Source organism: Idiotropiscis lumnitzeri, chromosome 1 (genome assembly GCF_059441095.1).
Source record: "Idiotropiscis lumnitzeri isolate Australia: NSW breed Sydney's pygmy pipehorse chromosome 1, RoL_Ilum_1.0, whole genome shotgun sequence".
Classification (NCBI taxonomy): domain Eukaryota; kingdom Metazoa; phylum Chordata; class Actinopteri; order Syngnathiformes; family Syngnathidae; genus Idiotropiscis; species Idiotropiscis lumnitzeri.
Window position 1 is genome coordinate 41,185,818 of NC_142391.1, and position 24,847 is coordinate 41,210,664.

The 24,847-nt window shown below is 39.5% G+C and overlaps 1 protein-coding gene across 1 annotated transcript; it reads right to left on the reverse strand.

The window, feature by feature from the left end:
• Positions 1–568: 568 nt before the first annotated feature.
• On the reverse strand, positions 569–24,732 carry pnpla7b (patatin-like phospholipase domain containing 7b). Its single transcript, XM_088301227.1, has 35 exons — positions 24,591–24,732; positions 23,603–23,680; positions 22,729–22,800; positions 22,213–22,300; positions 21,098–21,177; positions 20,574–20,665; positions 19,568–19,708; positions 19,004–19,163; positions 18,839–18,919; positions 16,542–16,670; positions 16,341–16,421; positions 15,770–15,890; positions 15,611–15,688; positions 14,763–14,845; positions 13,732–13,881; positions 13,432–13,509; positions 13,105–13,310; positions 12,861–12,992; positions 12,067–12,190; positions 11,796–11,985; positions 11,165–11,314; positions 10,279–10,342; positions 9,121–9,289; positions 8,713–8,895; positions 8,420–8,538; positions 5,412–5,568; positions 5,165–5,281; positions 4,933–5,002; positions 4,639–4,755; positions 3,929–4,077; positions 2,897–3,049; positions 2,690–2,806; positions 2,054–2,138; positions 1,835–1,965; positions 569–1,248 (listed from the first exon to the last, which is right to left on the reverse strand). Exons 2-35 carry the CDS (start codon positions 23,642–23,644, stop codon positions 1,183–1,185), a joined length of 3,975 nt encoding a protein of 1,324 aa, XP_088157353.1. The 5' UTR covers positions 23,645–23,680; positions 24,591–24,732; the 3' UTR covers positions 569–1,182.
• Positions 24,733–24,847: the final 115 nt, after the last annotated feature.

Here is a 24,847-nt window from a genome sequence, read left to right on the forward strand (position 1 = left end):
GGCAACCATTTCAGGGTGTACCCCGCCTATTGCCCAAAGATAGCTGGGATAGGCTCCAGGACGCCCGCGACCCGAGTGAGGAGAAGCGGTACAGAGGATGGATGGAAATGAGGAGGGCCTCTTTTAGTAGATGAATTGAAGGTACAGTATACAGTAATGTGGATATCAACAGACAATATATAAACACAATAGTCTTTTCTTCCCTAAAGGCTTCTTTATACTCCTGCAGGCGACATCCGCACACGTGTCACTGTGTCAATGTCACGCCTTCACACTCTCGCTCCCTCATGTGCGTTGTTTTCAAAATGTGCTCCAAGTCGGCGGGTGTCTGTACAGCTGATACTGGCTCGGACACCACTGGATGGAGTTTCAGCTATATGTAATGGCTAATTACAGTAGCCGTTTTTACTTTGCGAAACAAGGAACAAAGCGACAACAATGGAAAGCGTGGGACATGGGCTGCTAGAATAGATGCACCGAGATGACTGGACCAACTTGATCCATAATTTGGTTTTAAACATGGCGGTATTGTGGAACGTTGCTGCGATTACGTAATCAGGTTTCCCCGCATGTTAAATAACAGACCAATCACAAAAGAGCGCGAGCTGCAACCTACGCGCAGCAAAAACTTCTGATGCGTGCGCAGCATGTGTTGCAGATGTGTTCCCAAGGTGCTGTGTAGCACAATACGTCGGTCGTGGGAGGCTATGCGGATGTTGTCGCCTGGTCGGGAGTATAAAGAATCCTTAATACTGTGAAATTGTGCACTTCATGAGTCAGAGGTATTTTTTCCAAAAGTGACACTGCCTATAATAATCCATAGTCCATACATATCATATTGTGACAATGCGTGCCATATCTGATGGATGGCATTCTTCGATTTCATCTGACCAGTTGAAATCATGGTTGCCTACTGAAATGTTAACCAAGAAATAAAAATATAGCAGCGAACAGTCTGTTTAGTATTTTTCCACAATGAGAACAGTGCTGGTGTGAGAGTTTTTCAGTCATTGAATGTGCCATTTAGTCAATATAATTTTCAACAGTTACTTAAGACAGTCTTAAATCTCAAAACCATTAGTGTGCAAAAATTTAAAATTAGGTGAATTTCCCCAAAGAAATACTGTGCTGAAAATGTATTGTGGATCACGGGCGGTAGTCCTGACAGGCACTTGATGTACATTAGAGCCGGTGTCTTTCTTTTGAATGATTCGCCCGGTGACTCATTCTGACTTGAATTTCCTCATCCTGCGGATTAAAAAAATATATAAAAAATTACGATGATGCTGCTTCTAAATTTGCACAGTCCCATTTTCCTTTTATGCAGACATTTGATCTGATATGTTCAGATATAAAAGTTAATTTTAAAATTAAATTGGTTACAAGTAAATGTTTTTGTCAAGTATTTCAAATGAGGAATTCAACATTATATTTCTTCTGCTTTGAGTATTCAAGCCTTCTAAAAAAAAAAGGAGGCTGAAGGCAAAGGTTTATTTTTACAATATCACACTCCTCTGCTAGACACAATTTCCATGGCATCACATGGGGAAAACATTAACTTGGATCTTCTCACCAAATAAAATCATCATCTTATTAATAATTACTTCTGAAAGATGCAACATGATTACTTTATTAGACTTCATTCTGTAATCAAGTGTGACATCATCTTATGTTTAAAGCCAAACTTGTAACCACAGAGTAATAATAATAATAATAATAAAAAAATCTGCACCTTTCAGGACAAGGTAGTGCAATCCTAATTTTGTGCAAATTGACAAATGACATTTGAATCTCATTGGCGATGTTTCGAGTTGATCTGTTTCGTACGGCATACCGTTTCAGCAGTGTCGACTGTCTCCTCTCCCTCTGTGTAGTCGCCGCCAGGCATGAACGTCTCAAAGTCAGACAGAGCGCTTTCTACTGCCTCTTCATCATAGTCAGTCTGGTAATCTTCTGATAGTTCCTCTGAAGAACGACAAATTTGTTTCATGGGTCATTTAAATTGTAGCTTTACAAGGTTACCAAATGTGCTTAAAAAGACAAAAATAGAAACCTTCAAGTAATGCAGTCTTGACAGGCTCAATCCGTGACACGATCTCGGCCAAGTCAGTGAAGGAGGCATTTGGACATGTGACCACCTAACAGAAAAAATCTATATCAGCCTTTCTTCTCATACCATTTCTTCTTCAATCCAAACCCATCCACCCATCTATTTCGTTCACAACTGGAGCGCATAAAGGTAGCAGGTGACCCAGAGCCTATTCCGGCTGACAAGTTTTCCCCTTCAAAGTAATCTCATTGAAGTCTAACACACACTTTCCCGAAATTCTCTGCCATGCCCTGGAAGGAGTCTTCCTGATGTGAACGATCTGGTCCATGGCTTCAAAACGGGTCCCTTGATGACCCCATTGAAACTTGCAAAGAGGAAACATTTCACACAGAGCCAGGTCAAGTGAGTGTGAGGAAGTTGCTTCAGTATGGCAATGTTCTTCTCGACTAAGAACTGGCGGATGGTCAAGCAGTCAATATTTGTCGTGCCAGAAACTTTTGCCTCATGCACCGAAACAAACAAACGTGGCTGGATCACTTTTCGGACACACTTCATATAAAGAAATTTGTTAATTAGCTATTAGAACAAGATAGGCCTGGGCGATAAACTCTCATACACACACACGTACACAGTGCTCACATGGCTACTTTTGGTCTTATGGAACTCCTCCTGGTGTCTGTCTTTCAGCATGCTGTCCACCACACTGCTCCGCTGCCAAACATCAAACAGTGTCTTCCCATGCTGGTATCCCACTTCCTGTAGCATGACACGAGATCAGTGTTGTTCAGTTTTTTTTCCAGCCCAATGATGTAAGAGCTAGACGCAATGGAGGACAAGAGTACTTACAGCAATTTCATCAAACTTGCCAAACTCCAGTGTGCCATAGCGGTCGATGGGAGGCCGAATGTACTCACAGTAGTCACTGTCTTTAACCGACTGCAGTTGTCGGACACAACAAACGTAAGCAAGCCGGGTTTGGATCTCTGCCATATTAAGAACCTGGAGGAAGGGGTTAGGAGATTAGTAAATATTATATGCAGTATACTTCAGTATAGAGCAGTGGTTCTTAAATGGGGCTACGCGTACCCCTGGGGGTACGTGATGGCACCTCACCTTGAACAGTTGCCTCCCTGCCACCAAGAATGACAAACATCCTCAGAGAAGCACAAGTTCAAGTGTCTCACTAAACTCAGTTCAGTGCAACAATATAATATTCAGTGTTGACAGTTGGTAATGTTCTCAGTCTTCTTTCTAATTATCCAACGGATATTTCAAGATGATTATTTTCGAATCAGTTTCTGCTTCTGTTTAAAATTAAGTGAATGACTTCTTTTTAACAACGGATCTGTACTATGATCCCAAAGAAGGACACTTGATGTAGCTAATTATTTTGATGTGCACAAATATTTATTTACAGCTGTCAGGTTTAATCACCAAGCATTCACTGAACACAGGCAAAATGAATAAAAGGAAGACAAGAGTAACGTATATATTCAACCTAACAACAACTAAGTAAATTCTTTCTTTATTTAATTTATTTCTATATTTTTATCCCCAAATAGTTCAAGAGATACAACTACAAACTGAGTTCATTAAAATTAGACAGTGATGGCACAGCACCCTGTTGTTTTTCATTGAAAAATGCTTTGTGACTGTTAGGACGTACTTGGCTGAAAAAACATTTCACAGGGACTCCATCATTGAAAAGGGTTGAGAGCCAATCATATAGACCATATGGAGTGGGCAAAACAAAAATATTTTGACAGAAGTTGCACTTTATTGTTTTGCATCACCTCTATGGATTTGAAACAAACCAAACAAAGCACCAAAATTGAAGAAGGGCATTTGAGTTATACTGTATAGTACTGATTAACATACCTTGACTTTCTCAGCTAGAGGATTGAATCGTTTCCACAAAAGCCACCACCCATTCAAGGAATCACCATAATTGGTCAAATTGGTTTCATCTCGACTTCCAACATCAACAGCAATCACAACTTTGGCACCCATGGAACGGGCCACATCAGCTAGAAACAAAAGACACGGGACACTTTTGGACTGATTTTGGAAAGACAGAAAAGCTAATCAAAAATAAAGAAGTGAATTAAACAATAATAATGATAATATAGCCCAGAATAATCATATCCATCCATCCAGTATCAAAAATGCTTCTCCTCATAAAGGGTGTTTTCAGGCAGCAGGCGGCATACACCCTGAACTGGTTGCGAACCAATCGCAGGGCACACATAGAAAACATTCACATCAGCTTCTCAGGGAGATTCCCAGAGCTCGTTAATTGGAAGAGCTAAACAAAAAGTTTATCCTGAGGGAGGTATTTCATTCCAATGACCAGAATTTCCTCTGCCTGACGGAGACTTGTATTTTTGGGCTGGTTCTACTTATACTCCGGAACAACTTGTGTTCCGGAAAATACGGTACTTTTCAGAATTTCTATTCTGATCTGAGAAATGGACCAAAGGAACTGAAAAAAACCCAAAAAACTGTAGACTCCCGATTAAGAATGTAATCACTTTCTAAATACAGTAAATTGAGTGTGATGTTGCTATCCTATCTATGATTGGTCTTACCAGGGAGATTGTTGATGTAACCCCCATCCATTAGTAGGTGTCCATCTTTGGGATCACAAAGAGGGGGAAGGTAACCAGACAGTGACATACTGGCACGGACATAACGCCACAGTGATCCTGACAAGAAATATAGCGTTGTAACAATGAAAATACAAAGTAAATTGAAGCACTTTTAGTATTCAATTAGTCAAGTTCATGCAACATCAATATTGTCACTTCATGTCATATTTGGCTTTTGGAGCAAGCGGAGGGAGGAGCGGTGGTGGGGCGGGGCAATTAGTGATTTAGATTTACCATCAGTGTGAACTCTCATGGAGGAAGCTGTGATATCTGTTGTAATGTTGAAGTATGGTAGCCACAAGTCCTGGAAGGTGACAAGTGATAAAAGCAGTTTTTGTTAAATTATTCTGTATTTTAGCAGGTTACAAATGTCACCAGTCTTTTCGGGAGTCAGGATCTCAATGCATAGATTCGTGGGCAGATTCAAGAGTCTGCCAAAAAAATATTTTGAAGAATTGCATCATACCTCTATTTGTTTGCCTTTAAAAACAGAGCTAATGCCAGAGTTAAAGGAAGCCCCAGAAAACATGGAAGTGACAGGATAGGTTAGATCCACAATCTTCTTAAAGAAAGATGTCATATCCTGAAAAAAGAAGGAAAATGCAGCAAAAAATAAGATATTTGAGTTGACTTGTCGAGGGTTTAAGTGAGCATCAAGAACAAAAAAACAAAACTGTCATTGAGACATTTGACTTGCTTGTTCATGAACCTACCATGGCCCATTCACGAGCCCTGACCCTCATCCGACTGATACTTTTCTCCTCAGCATACAGTGCTCCCATGAAAGACCCGATGGAGGTACCACCGACAATGTCCACGGGGATCCCTGCCTCATTCAGTGCCCGAATAATACCAACCTGGGAGCAACCCCTGAAAAAGATACCACATGTGGAGGAAGAGTACTCACAGGTGCACAGATCCCCACCAAGGTAAGACATACCAGATAGCCTAAAAGAAGTTAAAAGTTTGAAAGAAATTCAAGATTTGAACAAAAATGTCATTAGAGATACTAAAAATGCAACTAATTAAAATTTGAACCGCGATGAGAGTGAGGCAATCCTCCCAATCACAACCTAGAAGTTCTCACTGTCATTGCCACCACAGTAGAAGAAAAAGTTCTCAACAAGACTAGGGGAGACACCCCTTCAAAGGGTTTCAAGATCGTGGCCAACCTGAGCTACTATTTAGTGTTTATGCACAAGCCCACAGGAAGGACGTTCCAAGTCACCTCTTATACTGTATCACTAGAAAATTACAAAAACAGTTTTATATTCTTTGTACTGAAAACCACACACAAACAACTTTTAAACAACTCTATAAAGGTAAATGAACAAAAAAATCAGTTTTAACTATAATACTCATAGAGCATGTCTCAGGTGAGGGCTGAGAGGTATGCCGCCATCCATACCTTGTGAAAACTTCAGCGCAAGCCGGAGTAAAGAAAGAAATAGACCAGTTAGAGTAGAAACAACTGAACCTGCACAACCAATTGCTTGCATCAAAATTAAATCGAAAACACATACCTTTTTTTCATTATGTTAATAAAGCACTGTGTGGTTTTGGGCGATATAAACGATCTTGAATAGACTATATGCAGGGTTCGAAGTTAACTTTAAAAACTGCTTGCCCATAGGGCAAGTGCCACTAAAATTTGCCTTGCCCGAGTGGCCAAATTACTTGCCCAACTTGGGTAAGTTACAATTTTTTTTCTCTTGCCCGAAGATTAAATTACCTTGCCCTGAGTGACTTTTTGTATGACAAAGTGTCTAATTACAAATTGCATGAATTTTTTGTTCGGACAGTTCCTGCCGAGAAAGAATTAAAAATACGTTACAATCATAAGGGTGGCTTATATAAAAATCTATCATGTATTAACACATTAATTAGGTGTCTGCTGACCCAGGATTATGTTATTCATTCATGAGTTCTATGTTGCAGACGTTGCAGGCATTAAGAAACAGTCAATGAAGCATAGGTCCGTAAAGAGCTGGCAGCTGGCAGTAGAACTGGTCCTGTGAAAGCTTGACTAAGAATAAAATGTTTATGGTTGTAAAATGTGTGCCACAAATGTAAATAAACATATAATCTGATAAGCATAAATTAATCTGGTTTTCATCATCAACCATGAAACCCTACTCACAACAGCATGTATCATCCTGTGCAGTTATTAAAAATGTTAATTGTAGTTTTAATAATTAACAAATCTGCATGTTAAATTGGGAAAATGATATTACAGCAATCCAGATTATACATTTTAAATCCAGGAGAGCCTATTAATTGAGTAATCACATGAGTAAATTATGAGTGTGAGATATTTGTGTATTCCTTTAAGACCAGTGCCTGTGGTGCTGCCTCCATAAATTTCATAGCATAAACAGAAACACTATGTCAGAACACTATGTCAGGTCACATCATGGAGCTAATGAATTAACAGCCAATTATCAAATATTACTCCCTTCCTTACTCACAACTGAATTGTCTACTTAAAAATATTCGAGCTATTTTAGTCATGTCAGAGGAATCCGAAATGTTCGGATTTGAACGAACTCGTCGCCACTTGGAAACATGCGCAGAAAGATGCGCAGAAGGTAAGAAAACTTCCGGCTGTCAATTTTCGGCCGAAATATCGTAGCTTTTTGTTGTGTTTTTCAAACTTCAAATGAGGATGCAACTACAGCGAGTTCCAATACTGCGGGATTTATTGACGTTCACTTTAACTCGACATTCACTGAACTAACTGATCCCCGGAGCGCCCGCCCATTGCCCCCGATAAGGCCAATGGACCATACCACAACATAAGTGGGTGTCTGGGTTAAACCATCACAATACAGCGCATACAAACAAATCACACCACAGTTTTCGTCGAAATTAAAGATATTTGGCTGCTTTAAAAAATGCTTGCCCGGTCGGGTAAGTTGCCCATAATTTTACCTTGCCCGTAGCCAAATTTCACTTGCCCCGGGCAATCGGGAAGCGGTTAACCGCGAACGATGCTATATGGTCAAATTCAAGCCAAGTACTGCTGATTCAAATGGTGGTACCGAAATCAATCAATTCGATCGTGAATATCATCTAAGTTTTCTTTTTCATTATTAAAAATGTGGGGTGTTTTGGGAGACTGCCTCTAGTCTCCTCTTAAGGAGGTTAAATAGTATGCTCTTTAGGGTTTAAGTCTTAAGATTAACTTAGCCAGTCTAAAACCTTTCACTTCTTTCCCTGAGGACAATTTAAAGGGCTGTGTCTTTGTGGCCGGTGATATTACGGGGCCACCAGCGGCATAATGCTGTGTAGAGAAGGGTTAAGCTTGCATATTTAAAAAAAGAGTACTAGTAATTTGCGTCAATGTGAGCAAAGCAGCTCCTCTCAAGCCATTTAAATGAGGTGCAATGACAGTTTCGCACGGAGACATCTCTGTCCAGAAAAGGACGCAGCAATCTGTACATGAATGGGCAATTGTCACTGCCAAAGAAAGTTGGCCCGCTGGTTATAACTGCTTCAACTTGAATATGTAGCTACCTCATCTATCAAACTCTACCCCATTCGTGTTGCCCCTCCATGAGTCTGTGCAGGTAACTCGATAGGCAATGGATTGTTAGACAAAACAATTCGCTTTAAGAACTAACCAATTTAAAATCATCCATCACATGAAATGTGTTGTGTTTTTGAGGGTATTTAACTATGCCAAAGTGTTTGTATTTGGATTATGTCAAAGCCATATTACCTGGCACCTCCTCCACCAAGCACAACAGCAATACTGTTTCCTGTTAGAATCCTCGCCAAGCGGGAGAAGTCTGAGTGACGATCTGGACACTTTTCAAACACACGTTCGTACAGCTCTCTCTGTGGTCATAGAGAAAACAGAAAAAACTCAAACAATTCAAGCTCACACACAGAAAGACAAAACATTGTAAGTGTCACACATCCAATTGAACATAAGCGTTAAGAGCTAAGTCCTTGTACTGTATAAATAAATGTGACTTGAATTGCGCCAGTGTTGGCGTGCACTTGAAGTACCAATTTAGGCAAACTCCTCCTGGAGAAAACTCTGCGAGGACAGGACAAGTGATGGTGTCTGGAGATCCAGCTCCGCATGTTCAGCCACTCAGCTGTCCCTTTGGGTGGGGGACCATCCTCCCTGTGCAGCAATACCAATTGCTTCTGGGCCCTAACAGCACTGCCCTCCAACATTTGCTCCAACTACAGGGAGAAAATCAGTGTAATTTTTCCTCATGTATGTATGTATGCAAGTATGTATGCATATATAAATATATATATATATATATATAAATATATAAAAATGTATATAAATGTTTGTGTTTGATTTGCATTTTTATGAACAAAGTTTTGCAAAAAAAAAATCTTGGCAATCTGCAAAAGTTTGAACACCCTTGAGGTACAGTATAAAAAACATGTATAACAGACCTCGCCCACTGTTGGCTCCTGTTCACCCAGTCCCACAATAATGATGCAATCAGCCTGGCGGATGCAGCGCTGTGTCCAAGGAGTAAGGCTGGAGTCAGATTGATATAGGACGATGCGGTGGATGTCTTCCTGCTGGCCGAGCCAACTGGACAGACGGTACTCATGGACACTTTAAAGGAAAGGAACAAAACTCAAATTTACTGCACGCAACGTGATGGAATCGCTTGTCTTCTATCAGATTTTGATGTGTTTTTTGGCATACGTTTATTGCATTTCTACATTAAGTGAGGGGCTACTTACATAGGCTAAGCCCAAAGTGATTGATTTTTCCCCTCCATTCCCTATCTCTCTGTGGCCTGTACTGGTGCTCTTTGTAAGTATTTGGGTTTCAGCCGGTTCAGGTGTGCCATCACTCTATTATACAATGCTACATTTTTTTATACACTATCTACTGTGGAAGGTGCCCGTTATCAAATATAACTGTCCAGAGGAACGATCTAAAAAATCATTACATGTGCGTAACAAAGCAGATCATGGATGTTTTTTATTTTTTTGGTTTGTTTTTTTTAACACTGGACTTTTTTTTTTTTTTTTCTATTTTACTGGGGGTGCTTATTTTGAATAGCCGTCCAGAGAAGAGATCCCTCCTCTAGCCAGTTATTCATTCATGATAGCCTCCAGCTCGCACAACAGAAATAAACCACAAAAAAAAAAAAAAAAAAACTCAGCACTTTCAGTTGTACACAAGCACAATGTACGTCATGGATAATGCATGGACAGTCATTTATCATTACAGCCAACTAGCAAAATTGAAATTAACAGAATGTAGCATGACTCAATTAGCAAACCTAAACCGGCTGACGCTTAAATATATATAAAGAGTCATAAGCATGGGCCAAAAAAGAAGGAAGAAGGAGCGGGAATCTTGGTCAAGTCTGGCACGGTTCTTACTCCCTAGTGAAGGTGTGCCTTTCCAGTATTTCGGCAGGACAAAGCTTGTGGTGGCCAGCTGGGAAGCATCCAGCTTCCCTAACCCCCTCACAGTCTCTTTACAGTTCTATTTCATGTTTCTGCATGTCACCAACTGCCATTTCTTCTCTGTCTCCTGTAGTTGTCAATGAAACCTAACATTGGAATGATAACATTTCTCTGTTGTACCTGTCCAAAGCAGCTGAGCCCAGGCGCTGTTTGATGATGTCACTTGTCAGGAGTAACGTCGGCCCTATGGAAAACAAGGATAGATGATACAGGTTTAAAACTGCAGCTTAATGGAGCCATCCATTGCCTCAGCTTGTGGAAGTCGCAGTTGCAGCAGTCTGATCAGGGAAGCCCAGATTTCAGAATCGCTTGATATGTCCTATTCTGTTTCGTTTGTTCATTGAAAATATGTCCCGAACTTTTTGATCAAATTAATTTTCTTGTGCAACTATAGTTGTTGAAATATGACTGAGATAAACTTTTTTTACTATGCCTGATTTTCCTATATGTTAAATTCATTTGAGGTTTTCATACCATATACCTACTGTCCGAAGACATCTGGGACAGGCTCCAGCCCCCATGACCCTTGTGAGGAGAAGTGGCTTAGATCATGGACGGATGGATAGATATTTTTTTAATTGTTGGACCTAGACTATTGCTGTACCTTTGTAGGGTTTATAGACTATGGGAATGTGTAAAATATTGAAACGTATCAATAAATTCTCAACAATGGCTACAAATCTATGGCCAGACTTTGCATTTGTGTAATTTTAGATCACTAAGCAAAAAGCGTAATTGCAATGGCCTTAAACGTTATTACGACAACTGTCTTGTTCCATCCTCTTTCACATCTCTTAATGCTCTCAGCAGGAAAACGTCACCCAAGACAAAAAGGTAAAAATCCACTGCGGTAAATTAGGCTATATTTCGGATTCATTTATTTTTTTATTATACTCATTATATAATGGCAAAAGGCAAAAGTGTAAATAGAAATTGAGTTTTGTTTAACACAGAGATGCTTAACAATGACTTTGAAAGAAAAAAATGAACACATGGCTGATCGTACCGATAGCACTAAGTGCATGCTGCAGCTCCAAGGTGAAGGCCATGAGAGGAATCTCATCAGACACAGGCAGAATGGCCACAGTGGATAGGTTGGAGGCAGGATTCCCAGCATCCCACTTACTGCTTGGGTTGTGGAGGGGGAGACTTCTAGCTACAAGTCAAAGAGGATTTCACTTATGAAAAGAAAAAAAAACAACATCTTCAGTATATTACGCAAGAAAGTATCTCAATTTAGGCCACACACAATCAGTTTGTTTTCTGGGCACTGCCAGAGGAAATTCAAGCAATACAATGCAACATCAACTGTTTGTGTTGTGTTTAAAAAAAAACAAAAAAACAAGTCTTGTCCCCTCAAATTGAAATTACGCTATAACCTCATTTGCATGGAATCCTATCCAGGACTGAACTGCTGGTCTCCGTGTAAGCATATTCATGACACCAGTGTTCAACTATAATTTCTCTTCAAGTACTTCTGCTCAGGGGGCTAATTTTCCAGTAATATATATTCTAGTACGTACTGTTAATGAACATACCCAACAATATTTTAAGTTATTACATACAATATCACATCTAACATCTATACTTTTTATTTCTATAAGTTTAAAACGTGACACAGCCTTTACAGTCCATACCAGCCAGGGGTCCATTGACTTGCTGCATATTGCCCAAGATCTTCTGTCCCAGCAAATGAATCAGCCTTGTGACGACCTGAGGATACCTCCTCTTAATGGAGTTGAGAGCTCCTTCAGGCAGCTTAGCCAGCTCAGAGTCCCTCACAGCGTGGACCGTAGTGGCTCGGTTCATGTGGGTCAGGGCCTCCACCTAGATAATTCACATTTAATGGCAACTTGTCAACTTCAATACCTAAACAAATCCTAGGACGAAACATTTTTGAACACTCACCACGCCAATTAGGTCCCCGCGACCATACTCTCCTGCAAGCTCCTTCTTCCCATTATCCTTTGCAATGACAGAGCGCAAACGGCCACTGAGGACAATGAAAGTGCTGTCGGACTTGTCTCCCTGTCTGCATTCGATCAGAAAAGAAATTCATGACAGTTTTTCCATCAACAATAACAACTATAATGGCATTTGTATTCTTAAGAATCAACGTGATAATGAGAGGAACTAATGATAGTTTCCTCATACAATATATCATACATCACCATTTTGGGATATTTTTATTAAATCTGTTCTGGCATAGAGCTTTGGAAAACGTATAGATTTGTTACACGACCGCAAGGCTCAAAAGCCCATAGGTGAGAGACATGTTGGTTTGTCTGTAAGTAGAATTACACAAAATACTGTTACGTAACTGTGTTCCCCATTTTCCACACAAGTAGAAGAAAGAAGCATTTGAGAGTGGAAATAAAGGCTTGATTTTTCATGATTTTAAAGCCTCATTTTCAAATAAAAAAAAATAATGCTCCAACATTTGTGAATACGTTTGACCAATCACACCATTTTTACTCCACATTGGCAGCTCCACGCATCTCATAGGACCTGCCTGCTCTGTACCAGAGTGTACGAAGGACAACAATGTGCTCCTCAGCCAACATCTATTTTTACAGACACCGCCCAGCTCTTCGGAGACGCACAATTGAGAAGATGAAACATAAAGAAACAATAAATCCTTCACCAAGGCTAAATAAATGGCCCAAAAGCGAAGTACACCCATCACTGTCTTCGAAGAGTACCTGTAGACAGCACGGCCAGCCTCCAAAGCCATCCAGTCCAAGGCGAAGTCAATCTGCCTGACAAAGGGTGACACCCTCCTCACCACAGTGTGAGCCACATTCAACACCACTCTAGGCTCCTCGCGCATTATCCTGAAAAGGAAATCAATGAATAAAACAAGCTCGGCTGTTTGCAACAGAAAGCTTCCGTGAAAATAACACAGTTGATGTGTCTATGACTATAAAGTTGTATGCATGGCCTTACTCGTAAAAGTGAGCCTTTGATATGGAGAGGAATGTACAGTCTTTGTGAGCACGTGTGGTGAAGATAAGAGGTTCCCCTGTGAGGACAGCTAGGTGTCCTACAATTTCTCCTGGGTGGGTCACAAAAAGCAGCGTCTCGTCCTCACGGTCAATCATACGCTGGTACACATGGAGTAAACCTGAGATGACAAATGCCACACTCACATCCTGTAAATAAGGGAAAGGAAAGCAATAAAGTACTATCCCTACAATTAGACCATTTGGGCATAATGGAAAATTGCTAAAAGGGCACTAATTATTTTAAATACTACAGTCTTGATCTGAAAACCTGGTCTCCTTGGTGGGCCACGACCGAATTGGCTTTGACCTGGCGAAAAGTCACCCTCCCCTCCAGTAGATCGGGATCCTGAGAACATTTTAGAGACATTAAAATATGATCAATAATACAATGACCATATGATTGGTATCATTTTTTGGGGTGATTTGATTTTACGACAAATAATATTTTAACACACACACACACACACACTGGATGAGTGCAACTGTATTATAACACGTTTTTCCATTCTTTCATTCATTGCAAGGTATTACAAACAACAAAAATGAATAAAGCTACTTTGTGGACTACCTGGAGCTGGATGACCTGCAGCAGGTCCTTCTTGGCAGCTTGGAAAATGGCACTGACTTTATTATGGTGGTCATTTCCTGTTCCAGCGTCACTGTAATGGTAAACAGCCGAAGGACTCCGTTGCATTGTCACAGTCTTCTTTAAAATAGACTGCAAAAAAACAGATAATTGATTGAATTAAAAAGTGTATCATTCAATTTCGGTATTGACTGTATAAATATTATTCCTGTGTTTTCCTACGTGTTAGTCATTCCCATATTCCAAAAGCATCCCTCTTAATTAGGTAAACTGAAGACACAGGTGTGAATGAGAGAATGAATGATTGTTTGTATATAAATGCCCCCTGTGACTGGCGTCTGGTCTCGAGCATACCCTGTCAGTTGGATAGGCTCCAGCTCACCTGTGACAGTAATTAGGACAAATTGTATTGAAAATCGGTGGATGGGTGGATCTACTAACTTTTTGATTACTATGGATTAAATTAAGTAATCTCAAGATGATGTGTATTACATATACCCGCCAAAACAGAAGCTCATAAGATAAATGTACTCCAATTTATGCGGGATTTACGAAAGTTTTGTAATGCCAAAACATGCACAAAATTGATTGCTCAGTCAAACAAGATGTTGAAGCTGATCTACTAACCGGGTGCACCCAGGTCTGCATCTGCCAAAAGGGACAAATTGCCACACAGTTCATTTTATGTGTACTGGGACTAATGTTTTTCTCCACTTTCAATTCCATCGCTTCAAACTTGATTTTGATTTTGCAGCAGTCACCCAAAAGTTAAGTGGTGAAAACCATCACAACTAACACACATCAAAATCACAAAACTCTCTTTCAAACCTCATGGTCACCATAATTTTTACACTTGTTGCCAACAATGCATGCAACTTGTTTGACTGATAAACACACAATTGAGTGCCCACTAGTTGTAATCTGAGTAAATCAGGACCTTGGTTGAGAAACTGTTAATTACGACAAGCCAAACTGCCAAACACAAAGAAGAACAAAGATTACAGCAGCGGTACCTTTACTGGAACTGAGGGCACAGCCTCCTCTGTAACAACCTTAGCCCGTTCAGAAACTCTGCTGAGATCCATTGACATTTCATCTGCATGGCAAACAGACACATGTTTTCGTACTAGCATCTTGTATTTGAAAACAAATTGCTCACACTTCTCGTCCAAATATGATGACAAATATTTTTTACAGTGTTAAGGTGTGAAGAATTTGACAAAAAGACATGCCATTGTTTCTATTGGTTGTTAGTAGTGTTGGGAAAATTAAGCTTCAAATTTGCTTCATGAACCAGTTGCTGTATTTTTGAGTCCTCTAGATGGCACTGTTGGTTTAATTAAAGGGTTTAAAAAATGGCAGTGTGCTTTCAGCCCAATGTTGAACAGAGAGTGCCATCTACAGGAGTCCAAAAATAATAATTATATAATAATAATAATAATTTCTCGCCATTCATCAATGGTCAGAAAAGCGGGCGTCCGTCAGTGGCGGACTGGCTGACCTTCAATCAGCACTGATGGCATGCCCAACTCTGACTACAACCTCCATGGAAATTACTGGGAAAAAATGTTATTTCCTCTATCGTACATATTTCGATGTCAAACCCATGTTTTACAGTTAAAAAAAGGAATTGTTCTCAGTGTTCCAGTGCTTTTGGAGGGAAGCATATCAAGTTATTTAAAAAATGCTAAGTCAAATGTCTTATAGTGACAAAGGCTTTTTCACAGTTCCGCACATCTCTTATCATTGTGTTTCTGTTCAATTACTGTTCCTTTTTGGGGGATAAGAATTTATTTGATCCAACTAAAAACGGAACTGCATGTCACTACTGCACAAAAAAATGAATCTGATACACAATTACCTGTAACAGCGTTTGGGGTTGACAGCGAGCGGCCTTTCTTGTATTTTGAACTTGAATTTTCAGAAATGATGGTCTTTTCTGTTTACACAACAACAACAAAAAACTATAAGATAAAAAAATATTCCAACATCAACAAAATTGGATGTTAAGTTCCCTGACCTGGGTCTGCTTTTTCAGAACCTAACTCCTCAGAGTGGGAAGGCTGCCTGCGGAGACCTCTGTGTGGATGAACCTCTCCTAAGACGTGAGCCACTGACACCAAGGAGATGGCTTGACTATCCTGTCAAATTCAGTCAAAACAGCCCAGTAAATATAGGAGGGGAGGGGGGAAATCTACCATAACATGAACAACATAACGTGAAAAATGAACTATGATACCTGGGAATATTCAAAGTCATTGTTTTGAATAGATCACAGATACACTGCTCAGTATGCATTAAAACAGGGCTAGGCAACTTTAATGATGGCGAGTGCCACAACTTTTCATCTGTGGTACTGGGGGGGGGGGCACATAACCTAACCAGATGTATGACAAAAACGTCATATGGACCAAATATACGGGCAAAATATGCGCTCTTAATATATTTCATAAGATTATTTTGATTACGTATTGTGATTATACATACACACATATTTATTTATATATATATATATATAAATAAAACAAACTTTATGGATACAACAATAATGGCATTGTGACAAGAGTGTGGTGAACAGTTGGGTAAAGTACCGTGTTGAAGAGCTCAGTGGTGAGGCCAAGATAGTTGTGTAAGGCAAGAAAGGTCACTCTCTGGAGACGCACCATGATGATCTACACATGACACAGGAGCATACGTAACATTAACATCTGTCGTGTTGCCTATGTCTGTCAATGTATTGCTTGAAAATGACTGAATGAGTTCAATACTTTTTCTAACGCTGCTTTCTTTACCTGTATAACACGAACCAGAGTTTCAGGATATTTGTCAAAGACTGATTCAAATGCTGTTGCTGGAAGACGCAGGACAGTGGAGGGCACAGCAGCCCTCGCAGATACCGTCTTGTATGGAGCTGGGTAGCCCTTAAATTACAATGAAATTATTGTGTTGGGCAAGATAGACGCTTTGAATAATAGTTCAACTATACAGAATAATTTGCAAATCTGTAATGCTTTTGGGCTCACGTGTTTATTAAATAGCAATATGCCAACATAATCCTGACAGCATTGTGGATGAAAATGTCAAATATACAAACATCCATCTTTGTTCCTTGAGGTTGTAAGACTTAGATGGTTACATTAAAAAACTCACAAACCTTCTGGTTGCTAGGCATCAATGTTAAGTACTATGTCTGTGGAGATTCTCAGTCATCCAGGTCACGGTACTCCACAAAGGCTGAATCGAGGCAACTGGACTATTATTGCTTGTTGAAGACATTTCAGGCTTCACCATTTATAAATGTTTATGTGTGAAGTAACCCTCACTATAAGTGGTGCAATGATATGTGGATATGTATCAAATCGTTAGATACTATTATCATGGTTTGATGCACACTATACTGAATAATATGCTTTCTTTTTCTTTGATCAATGGCAGTTCCAGCCTTGAGTTGTTACGCCCAAACCATTTATTGTTCCAAATGTTTAAAAACGAGAACTCATGGATCAAATTGCTGGGTTGAAAAGGTGCTGGATAGCTCCCATAGGCTACAAGTGTTTGACAGCACGACTGTTGCAGATGCGGGTTTGTCGTGCACACGGCACACTTGACTCTTTTCCAAAGGGTCAGATTTTCCTTTCAAAATCCATCCATCCATTAATGAAAAATTAAAATAAAAGCAACAAAAAAGAACTTGGGTTTAATTAACCAATAAACCGCCAAAACAACGTACTCTTGCAGGGGGTGCTGGAGCCCATCCCAGCTATCTTCGAGCAGTAGGCGGGGTACACCCTGAACTGGTTGGCAGCCAATTGCAGGGCACACAGAGACAACCAACCAATCACGCTCACACTAAAGCCTAGGCCCAATTTAGAGTGTTCAATCAACCTGCCATGCAGGTTTTTGGAATGTGGGATGAAACTTGAGTGCCAGGAGGAAACCCACACAAGCACGGACGGGGAGAACATGCAAACTCCACACAGGAAGGCCGGAGCCAGAATCAAACCCACAACCAACGTAATAACCAGTCGCCAACCCTGCCGCCTGAAACCAACATACAGAACAAATATATGCATCTGTAAAATCTACCAAAACAACAGACAATCCCGGCGTCATGGAGGCTGGCTCCGACAATGGATAAGAAACTGTTTGGAGAGGCCAATCCTCCATTCTCCTTGATCTGTCATCATTCAATTCAGCCAATCTGTTAGAAAGCTTCCAAACATTAAATAACTATTATTAACTTTGAGATTTCCATTTTGAGAGTAGAGTTAGATCATCATATTTGCCTCTCACGTGAAGCGTCAAGCATTTTGGGTAATTGCCCATTACCTGTTGTGCTGCAGTTATTGTGCAGTCTGGACTATTATGCCGCCATTATCGAATGTGTGCAGTGCTGCAGTGATTGTGAGCATCTCTGAACCACAGTGAGGACACTAATACAGATTCATTATAGTTTATAATGTGTTGTGCTGCTATGTGAATGATCGTTTCTGTGTCTTATTTGACTTTGTGGTTGATTTGATAGACAGGTCCTGGCGCATCTCTTTAAAGTAGGCCACGTATCTGACTGAGGGTCTTAAACATGACTTGTGGATGTGAACATTTTATGTCAACATTATACTTTATGTATGTTGGGGACCTAGAGAGAAGTGGTGCACTTATTTACCGGTTATGTACTTCTGCAAGTCAGGGGTAGTGTGCACTTCATGGGCGCGGCCATTATGTGACGGCTTGTGCTCATCTTGATGTAGTTTCATCTATGGATTAGCATTTGAGGAAGTAGCTCATGTTTATTTAACCTGTTGTACAAATTATTTGGATTTTATAGCCATTATTGTGTACAACTAAGATGATGCACTTTCATGGGAGAGAGTGATGTCGGTGCCCATTTATTATAGACCCAAGCAATTTGTCTTTAAGTATTGCAGTAGTTGCATAATTTTTTAAGTAAAAAATGGTGGCTCTGTTGCTAATTTAACACATCATATTTAAGTTGAAGTACTGTGCCTCAAATTCCTCTCTCCTCCTCCCAATTTCTTTCTGCAGCTGTGTCTGACTAAAGATTAGAAAAAGACGAACTCCTACTTACAGTGATGACATCTAAGATACTGAGCAAACTGTGGACACTGTCTCCTTGCAAAACCTCCTTCACCACAGCATCTGTACCATCCTGTAGCAAAAGCACACGTATCATATTATCATATCACACTGATTCACAAAATATATTATGAGTCAAGCAAGGAGGTGGTCTTACACTCTCACGGATGCAGAGCTCAAGGCGGCCATCTTGAACAACATATATACTGTCATCTGTATCACCTGGGCGGAATAGAGCCTCTCCCTGATGTAGCTGGATCAGGACCATGTGACGGCATAGTTCGAGGAAGAGTGGCTTTTCAAAGTGTCCAAGCACCCTATAAAAAATGTGCATTAACTGTTATTGCAGGGATTATATAGAGCAGGGGTGTCAAACTAGGTAAATTTCGTCGCATATATATATATATATATATATATATATATATATATATATATATATATATATATATATATATATATATATATATATATATATATATATATATATATATATATATATATGTATATGTATATGTATATGTATATGTATATATATATATATATATATATATATATGTATATATATATATATATATATATATATGTATATGTATATATATATATATATGTATATATATATATATGTATATATATATATATATATATATATATATATATGTATATATATATATATATATATATATATATATATATATATATATATAAACGTTATTCTACTTACCTGACATTTTTAAGCATGTACAGCACCTCAGATGGTAGGTGGGAGTTCTGCACATCAAATTCTGTCAAGTCTGCCTCCAGCAAGCTGGGAGGGGGCTCCTTTGGCTGCAAGGAGGGGGGCTCCCTTCGGATACGGAGGATCCTAAAACATTTATGCACATGCGCATGAACAGACCGGCAAGCATGCGTACAACCATACGCACACACACAAACACACACACAGCTGTCACCTCAACGATGCTAATGCAATGCAAAACAACTTAGTTTGAACTACTTGGACTGAAATTGCATTGGCCACAAATAATAAAGCTCCAGCTAAACCCTGATGGGTAGCAATTATTCAATAAATGTGAGTGGTGTCATTCTTAAATGATCAGAAAAAAATGTTTTCATCTGTATGAGTGCTACTTTCCAATACATTTTCTACCGCTGGAAAGCGTTTTCATTTCACTTTTAAATGATGTCCTCTTCGCAAGAAAATGCATTTGTGGGTTGAGCAGCTGCATTTTGCCCGTGCGTGGGTAAACATAGTGGATCTTGAACATTTGGAGGAGCGTTATGTTCAGCCAGATTCCGCTTACGAAAGTTGGTTGGTAAGGTCTTCGGGAAGCTGGCGAAAATGCTCTGCCGCAGTGACAGAATTTTAAACCTGTCGGTGATGATTGATTGTGCTGGAGTGAGCAACACAACCACAAAAGATGGCTTGCAGCTTTCTAGTGAAGGAGGGGAATGACATTCCCCAGAGATTTGTGACCAGGTTAATGACCGGGACAAGGAGGCGGTGCCAGGTTGTTGGGGCCATGTTGGTTCTTCAACATAATACAGAGAGTCCTCATTGGTTGATTTTTTTTTTCTTCCTTGTTCTTCATAACACTTAAAATTCAATCATTCGATCCACCATTCATGTATATGAAATGTATGTATGTGGATTGGACCAGTTTGTGTGCTCTCATTGAGTTGTAGATAAAGGGACTTCTTCAAGAAGAAAAAAAAATAACGTGACTCACTTGCGAGCTATAGACAGGACTTTGGTCCTTTTCCGCACTCTCTGCCGGGAAGCGGAGTTGGAGGAGATGGTGGGGGAAGACAATGTTTGGACCTTTAAAAGCCAAAAACAAAATATATATCCGTATTATCTATATATATGCAAAGCTCCATTTGATTGACTTTCACATTACTTCAACTAACATTGTATAGCATCATAATATGTGTCAAATGTTGCCCACTCAGCATCCATTGCAGCTTGATCATCCTGGAGGTGGGGCTTCCTCCATCTTCTCAAGGTTTTTCTTTTTTCTCCAGATGTTTTTTTTTTTTGGTTTTCCTTGCCCTCCTTGGGATTAGGATCATGGGATATCAATAATATTGGTGAACTGTGGGCATTTGAAGCCCTTTGAGACATTCTTGGGATTGTGGGCTAAATAAATAAACTTGACATACATACATGGGCCACGTTTTATTGTTTATTCCTCTCCCATGTAAAAAAAAAAAAAAATTGAACGGAACATTCACTGACTATATATATACGAACCTTTCTCATTATCTTTCGGCCGTAGAACATAACCTTGTCTCTTTTTCGAAAGCGATAATGTGGTATGCCTGCCTCCTTCTCTGAAACACACCAGAAATCTTTGTTAAGATCATACATTTTGGGGGGGTTTTCTAACATTTGCTGGTCCTGATATTGTGCTTTACTCATGCACCACATGATTATGCTCCACATCCCAAAAATTTCAATCATCCCCGTCTACAACACCACCAACAAAATGACATGTTCTTGTTTGCCATTCATATTACTACATTAAAAAAGGAATAAAACTCGCACCAGCCACTTCTGAGTACTTAAAGGAGACATTTTGACAATTTAAAACAGTTCCCGTGTGTCTAAATAACTTGGATTTCACGTGATCAAAAATCATAGCACACCTAGCACTCTAAAATTTTGTGTCGTTGAACTAATCCTGCTGTGAGGGCGCACTCTTCTCTCTTGCAAATAAGCTACTGCTAAACACACACCTCTGTACCACAGGGCCAATGCTTATTATCATGACAACCTGGGCAGACCAAGGGGCTTGCAATGAAGCAAGCAATTAGCCCGGAGCCCACTCAATTATATGCCAGTTTATCAAGATTAATGCGGTTAGCTAATGGTACATTTTTTTCCGGGGCGACAAAAAGACAGGGGCTGCACTCACATTTTAACATAACTTTGATGTCAAATAGGGAGCCACAAAATATCCTCCTGCTGGGACTCAAATGGCTCCTGGGACACGAGTTTAAGAACCCTTCACTAAAGCCACCACTGCCGAGAAGGACAACGCTATCCAAAATCAGAGCAACTTGCAATACAGCTTTAATCCATTCAAGGATGCCATAGCTTCTTTTTTCGTATTTGTTTGGCGGTTGCCAACCACTGAAATCTACAAAAAAAGGGATCTTTGTTGGTTTTATTTAATTATCCATCTCAACACATTCTTGTATTCAGCAGCCTCAATCAATGTTTGCCTTTGTTTTTCATAGAGTCAAAACTTTCCACAGTTATATTTCTCTACCATGATGCACGTTGGTAAATGAATGCTAAGACATTAAAATACTAAATTTCAACATGACATTTATTCAAAGAAAAAGGAGACAAGGTATACTGACTTGACAGCCTGTATCTTCGGTAGAGAAGGAACACGACACCTCCCACAAGGGAAATAACTGTCACTGCTCCAATGAGAATAGCTGTCCACTAGAAGAAAACACATTCAAAGTGACATTAAATGCATCTTCAGAGGGGAAGTCAACTCAAAGATTTCCAAACCAATAATGTGCTCTTCCCCCACTGTGGGATTAATAAAGGTCATCTTTATGAGGCCCCACACAGCAAAATCCACCCGTACTTTTCCATCTCTATTTTGCCACTCCGCTGTCGACTGAAAATAACGTCACAGTTGCTCAGGGCTCAGGTACCAATCAATCACGGCTCAGCTTGTAAACATCACATGACCAAACTCAGAAAAGAGGTCAATTGTGATTGTATGTGCCACAATCATAAGCATTTTTACTTGAGCATAAAAATAAGTATTGGATAGATTGACTGGAGAGGACAAGTCTCTTAAAGTCCAATGAGACAAGACAATAACAATTGTAAAACTGTAGCAATCAGTGGGCGTTTACCAAGTTGGCCTCTGTCCGTTCCTCTATAATCTGCTGCATCTTGGCTTTGAGCTCACTTCCAAAAGCCGGGCTCTGAAACAAAAAGCACATTAGCAATAAATGTGCAATTAGCTGCCAATTATAGGACAGCGTTATCTGCACAACCGCTACCTTTTTCCTAGATTTTGAACTATGCAGTTAATACAACGGTGCGGCTTTTCTGTGGATTTTTCTTTCACCGGTAGGGGCGCTCTATAGTCCAGAAAATAAGCGGAATAAATCTCGATTTTTATTTTTTCTTGGGTCTGTTCTGTTTTAATTTGCAAAGTTGTTGCCGTGTTAAAAGGCACTGTTTTAAGAATTTGTTTATGTACCTCTATGTGCATTCACAGTACAAAATCGTTCTGTACATGCAGTAAACAACTCATGTTTTTCAACGGAGAAAACTGCGGCTTATAGCCTTTTTTTTTTTTTCTTTTTTTTTGCTGCAGCTTATATTCATGTGCGTCTCAAAGACAGAGCATTTTAGTCATAATTTAGTCAGAACTGTCCATTATTATCTTAGTCTAATTTAGTCTAGTCAACAAGATTGGTTATTAGTTGAGTAAAAGACTTTCTTTTTCATTTACAACAAAAAGTCAATACTGCCTCGTCCCAAAGCCTTTGCAAATGCGTCTTTCAGACTCCCATTCAAAACATCCATGGCAATTTTCTAGTTTCATAATACATGCATAGAGTAATAAATTCTTGTATTATAAACTTCACAGATGTAAAGAAGGCATTGGCTTTACAGGACATACGTGATCATAGCATTGCAGCACAATTCATCACAGACCTTGAACATAATACTTGCTCAAACAATGACTATAAATCAAAAGTGCTCTGACAGACCTACCTGATATATACTGCAAATCTCATCTTCATTGTTGTTTTCCATGTCTGACTGTATTTAGACAACAGCACAAGGCCACCCCTAGGTGTGATAGAATTGGGAAATATCAAGACGTTGAAGATAGACTTGTATCAGAAAAGCTATGATTTTATTGCAAGGGGGAAGAAGCATTATACATTTCAAGATCACTTTAAATAGTGATCTTGAAATGAGTAAATAATCCAATGTGGGCTAAAATTCACATCCCCTGAGGAAAAAAATAGGTCACCCATTATATCAGCCCACTGTCAGTAACCAGACACTCCGGTAAGTCTGACACCCTTGACTAAACTTTCCTATGAGCTGGAACCACACTGATATTGACCAAAGGGCAGCCAGGATTTACAAACAAACATTGCTTATCTGCGGTTCATATAGACTTGACTGGGCGCTGTCCTTTCACGTTTAAAACCATTTCAAAACGATTTATATTTTTTTATAGAAGAGATGATTTCGTGTCATGTCCCTGCTAAAAAAAAATGCATATACCAGCATGGTTTTGTTTTTTTTGTTTTGCAAGACCAGTACAGAAAAAAACAAACAAACAAAAAACATCCTAGTCAATTATGTTTTTGTTTGTTTGTTTGTTTTTAAGCAGGGCTGTCCTTTGCACTAATTTCAAGATCCAAGGGGCGACTTCAGGTCCGGGTACAACAGCTACCCAAAATGATTCTGTGATAGGCTACTAAAAATCCGTGAGTTAACATTTAAAATGGACTTTGGTGAATCAGAAAATGTTATTGTATAAAATGTTAAATGTTATTAATGTAATTTGATTTGATCTGATAAATGCAATCTAATAACGGTAAAAATTCAAGTTCACTTGGTTCAGTAAGGAATTGCACAGAAATAAGACATTAATTAATGAATTTAGAAATACACGATCGAAATACTTCGACTGGTCAAGTTAACAGTTAATTTTAAGCCGTGCCAAGGGCACAGTTTTACTCACTGTGGATTCCGTCTCTGTAATGCGCAACACAATTAAACATAAAAGTATTTGAAAGAAGAGAAAAGTTCAAACACGCGCCCGCTATTAACATAAGATGCGCGTAAAATACAAACAGTTACTTTTTTTGCATACCCGTTTCTGCTTGAGTGAATGCATGTGTATAACAACAAGGTTAAGACTGATTCGTGATAACAATTGGCATATCCTGCCTTAGCCATCAAAATAAAACCAACATTTCCAAGACGCGACTTATTCCC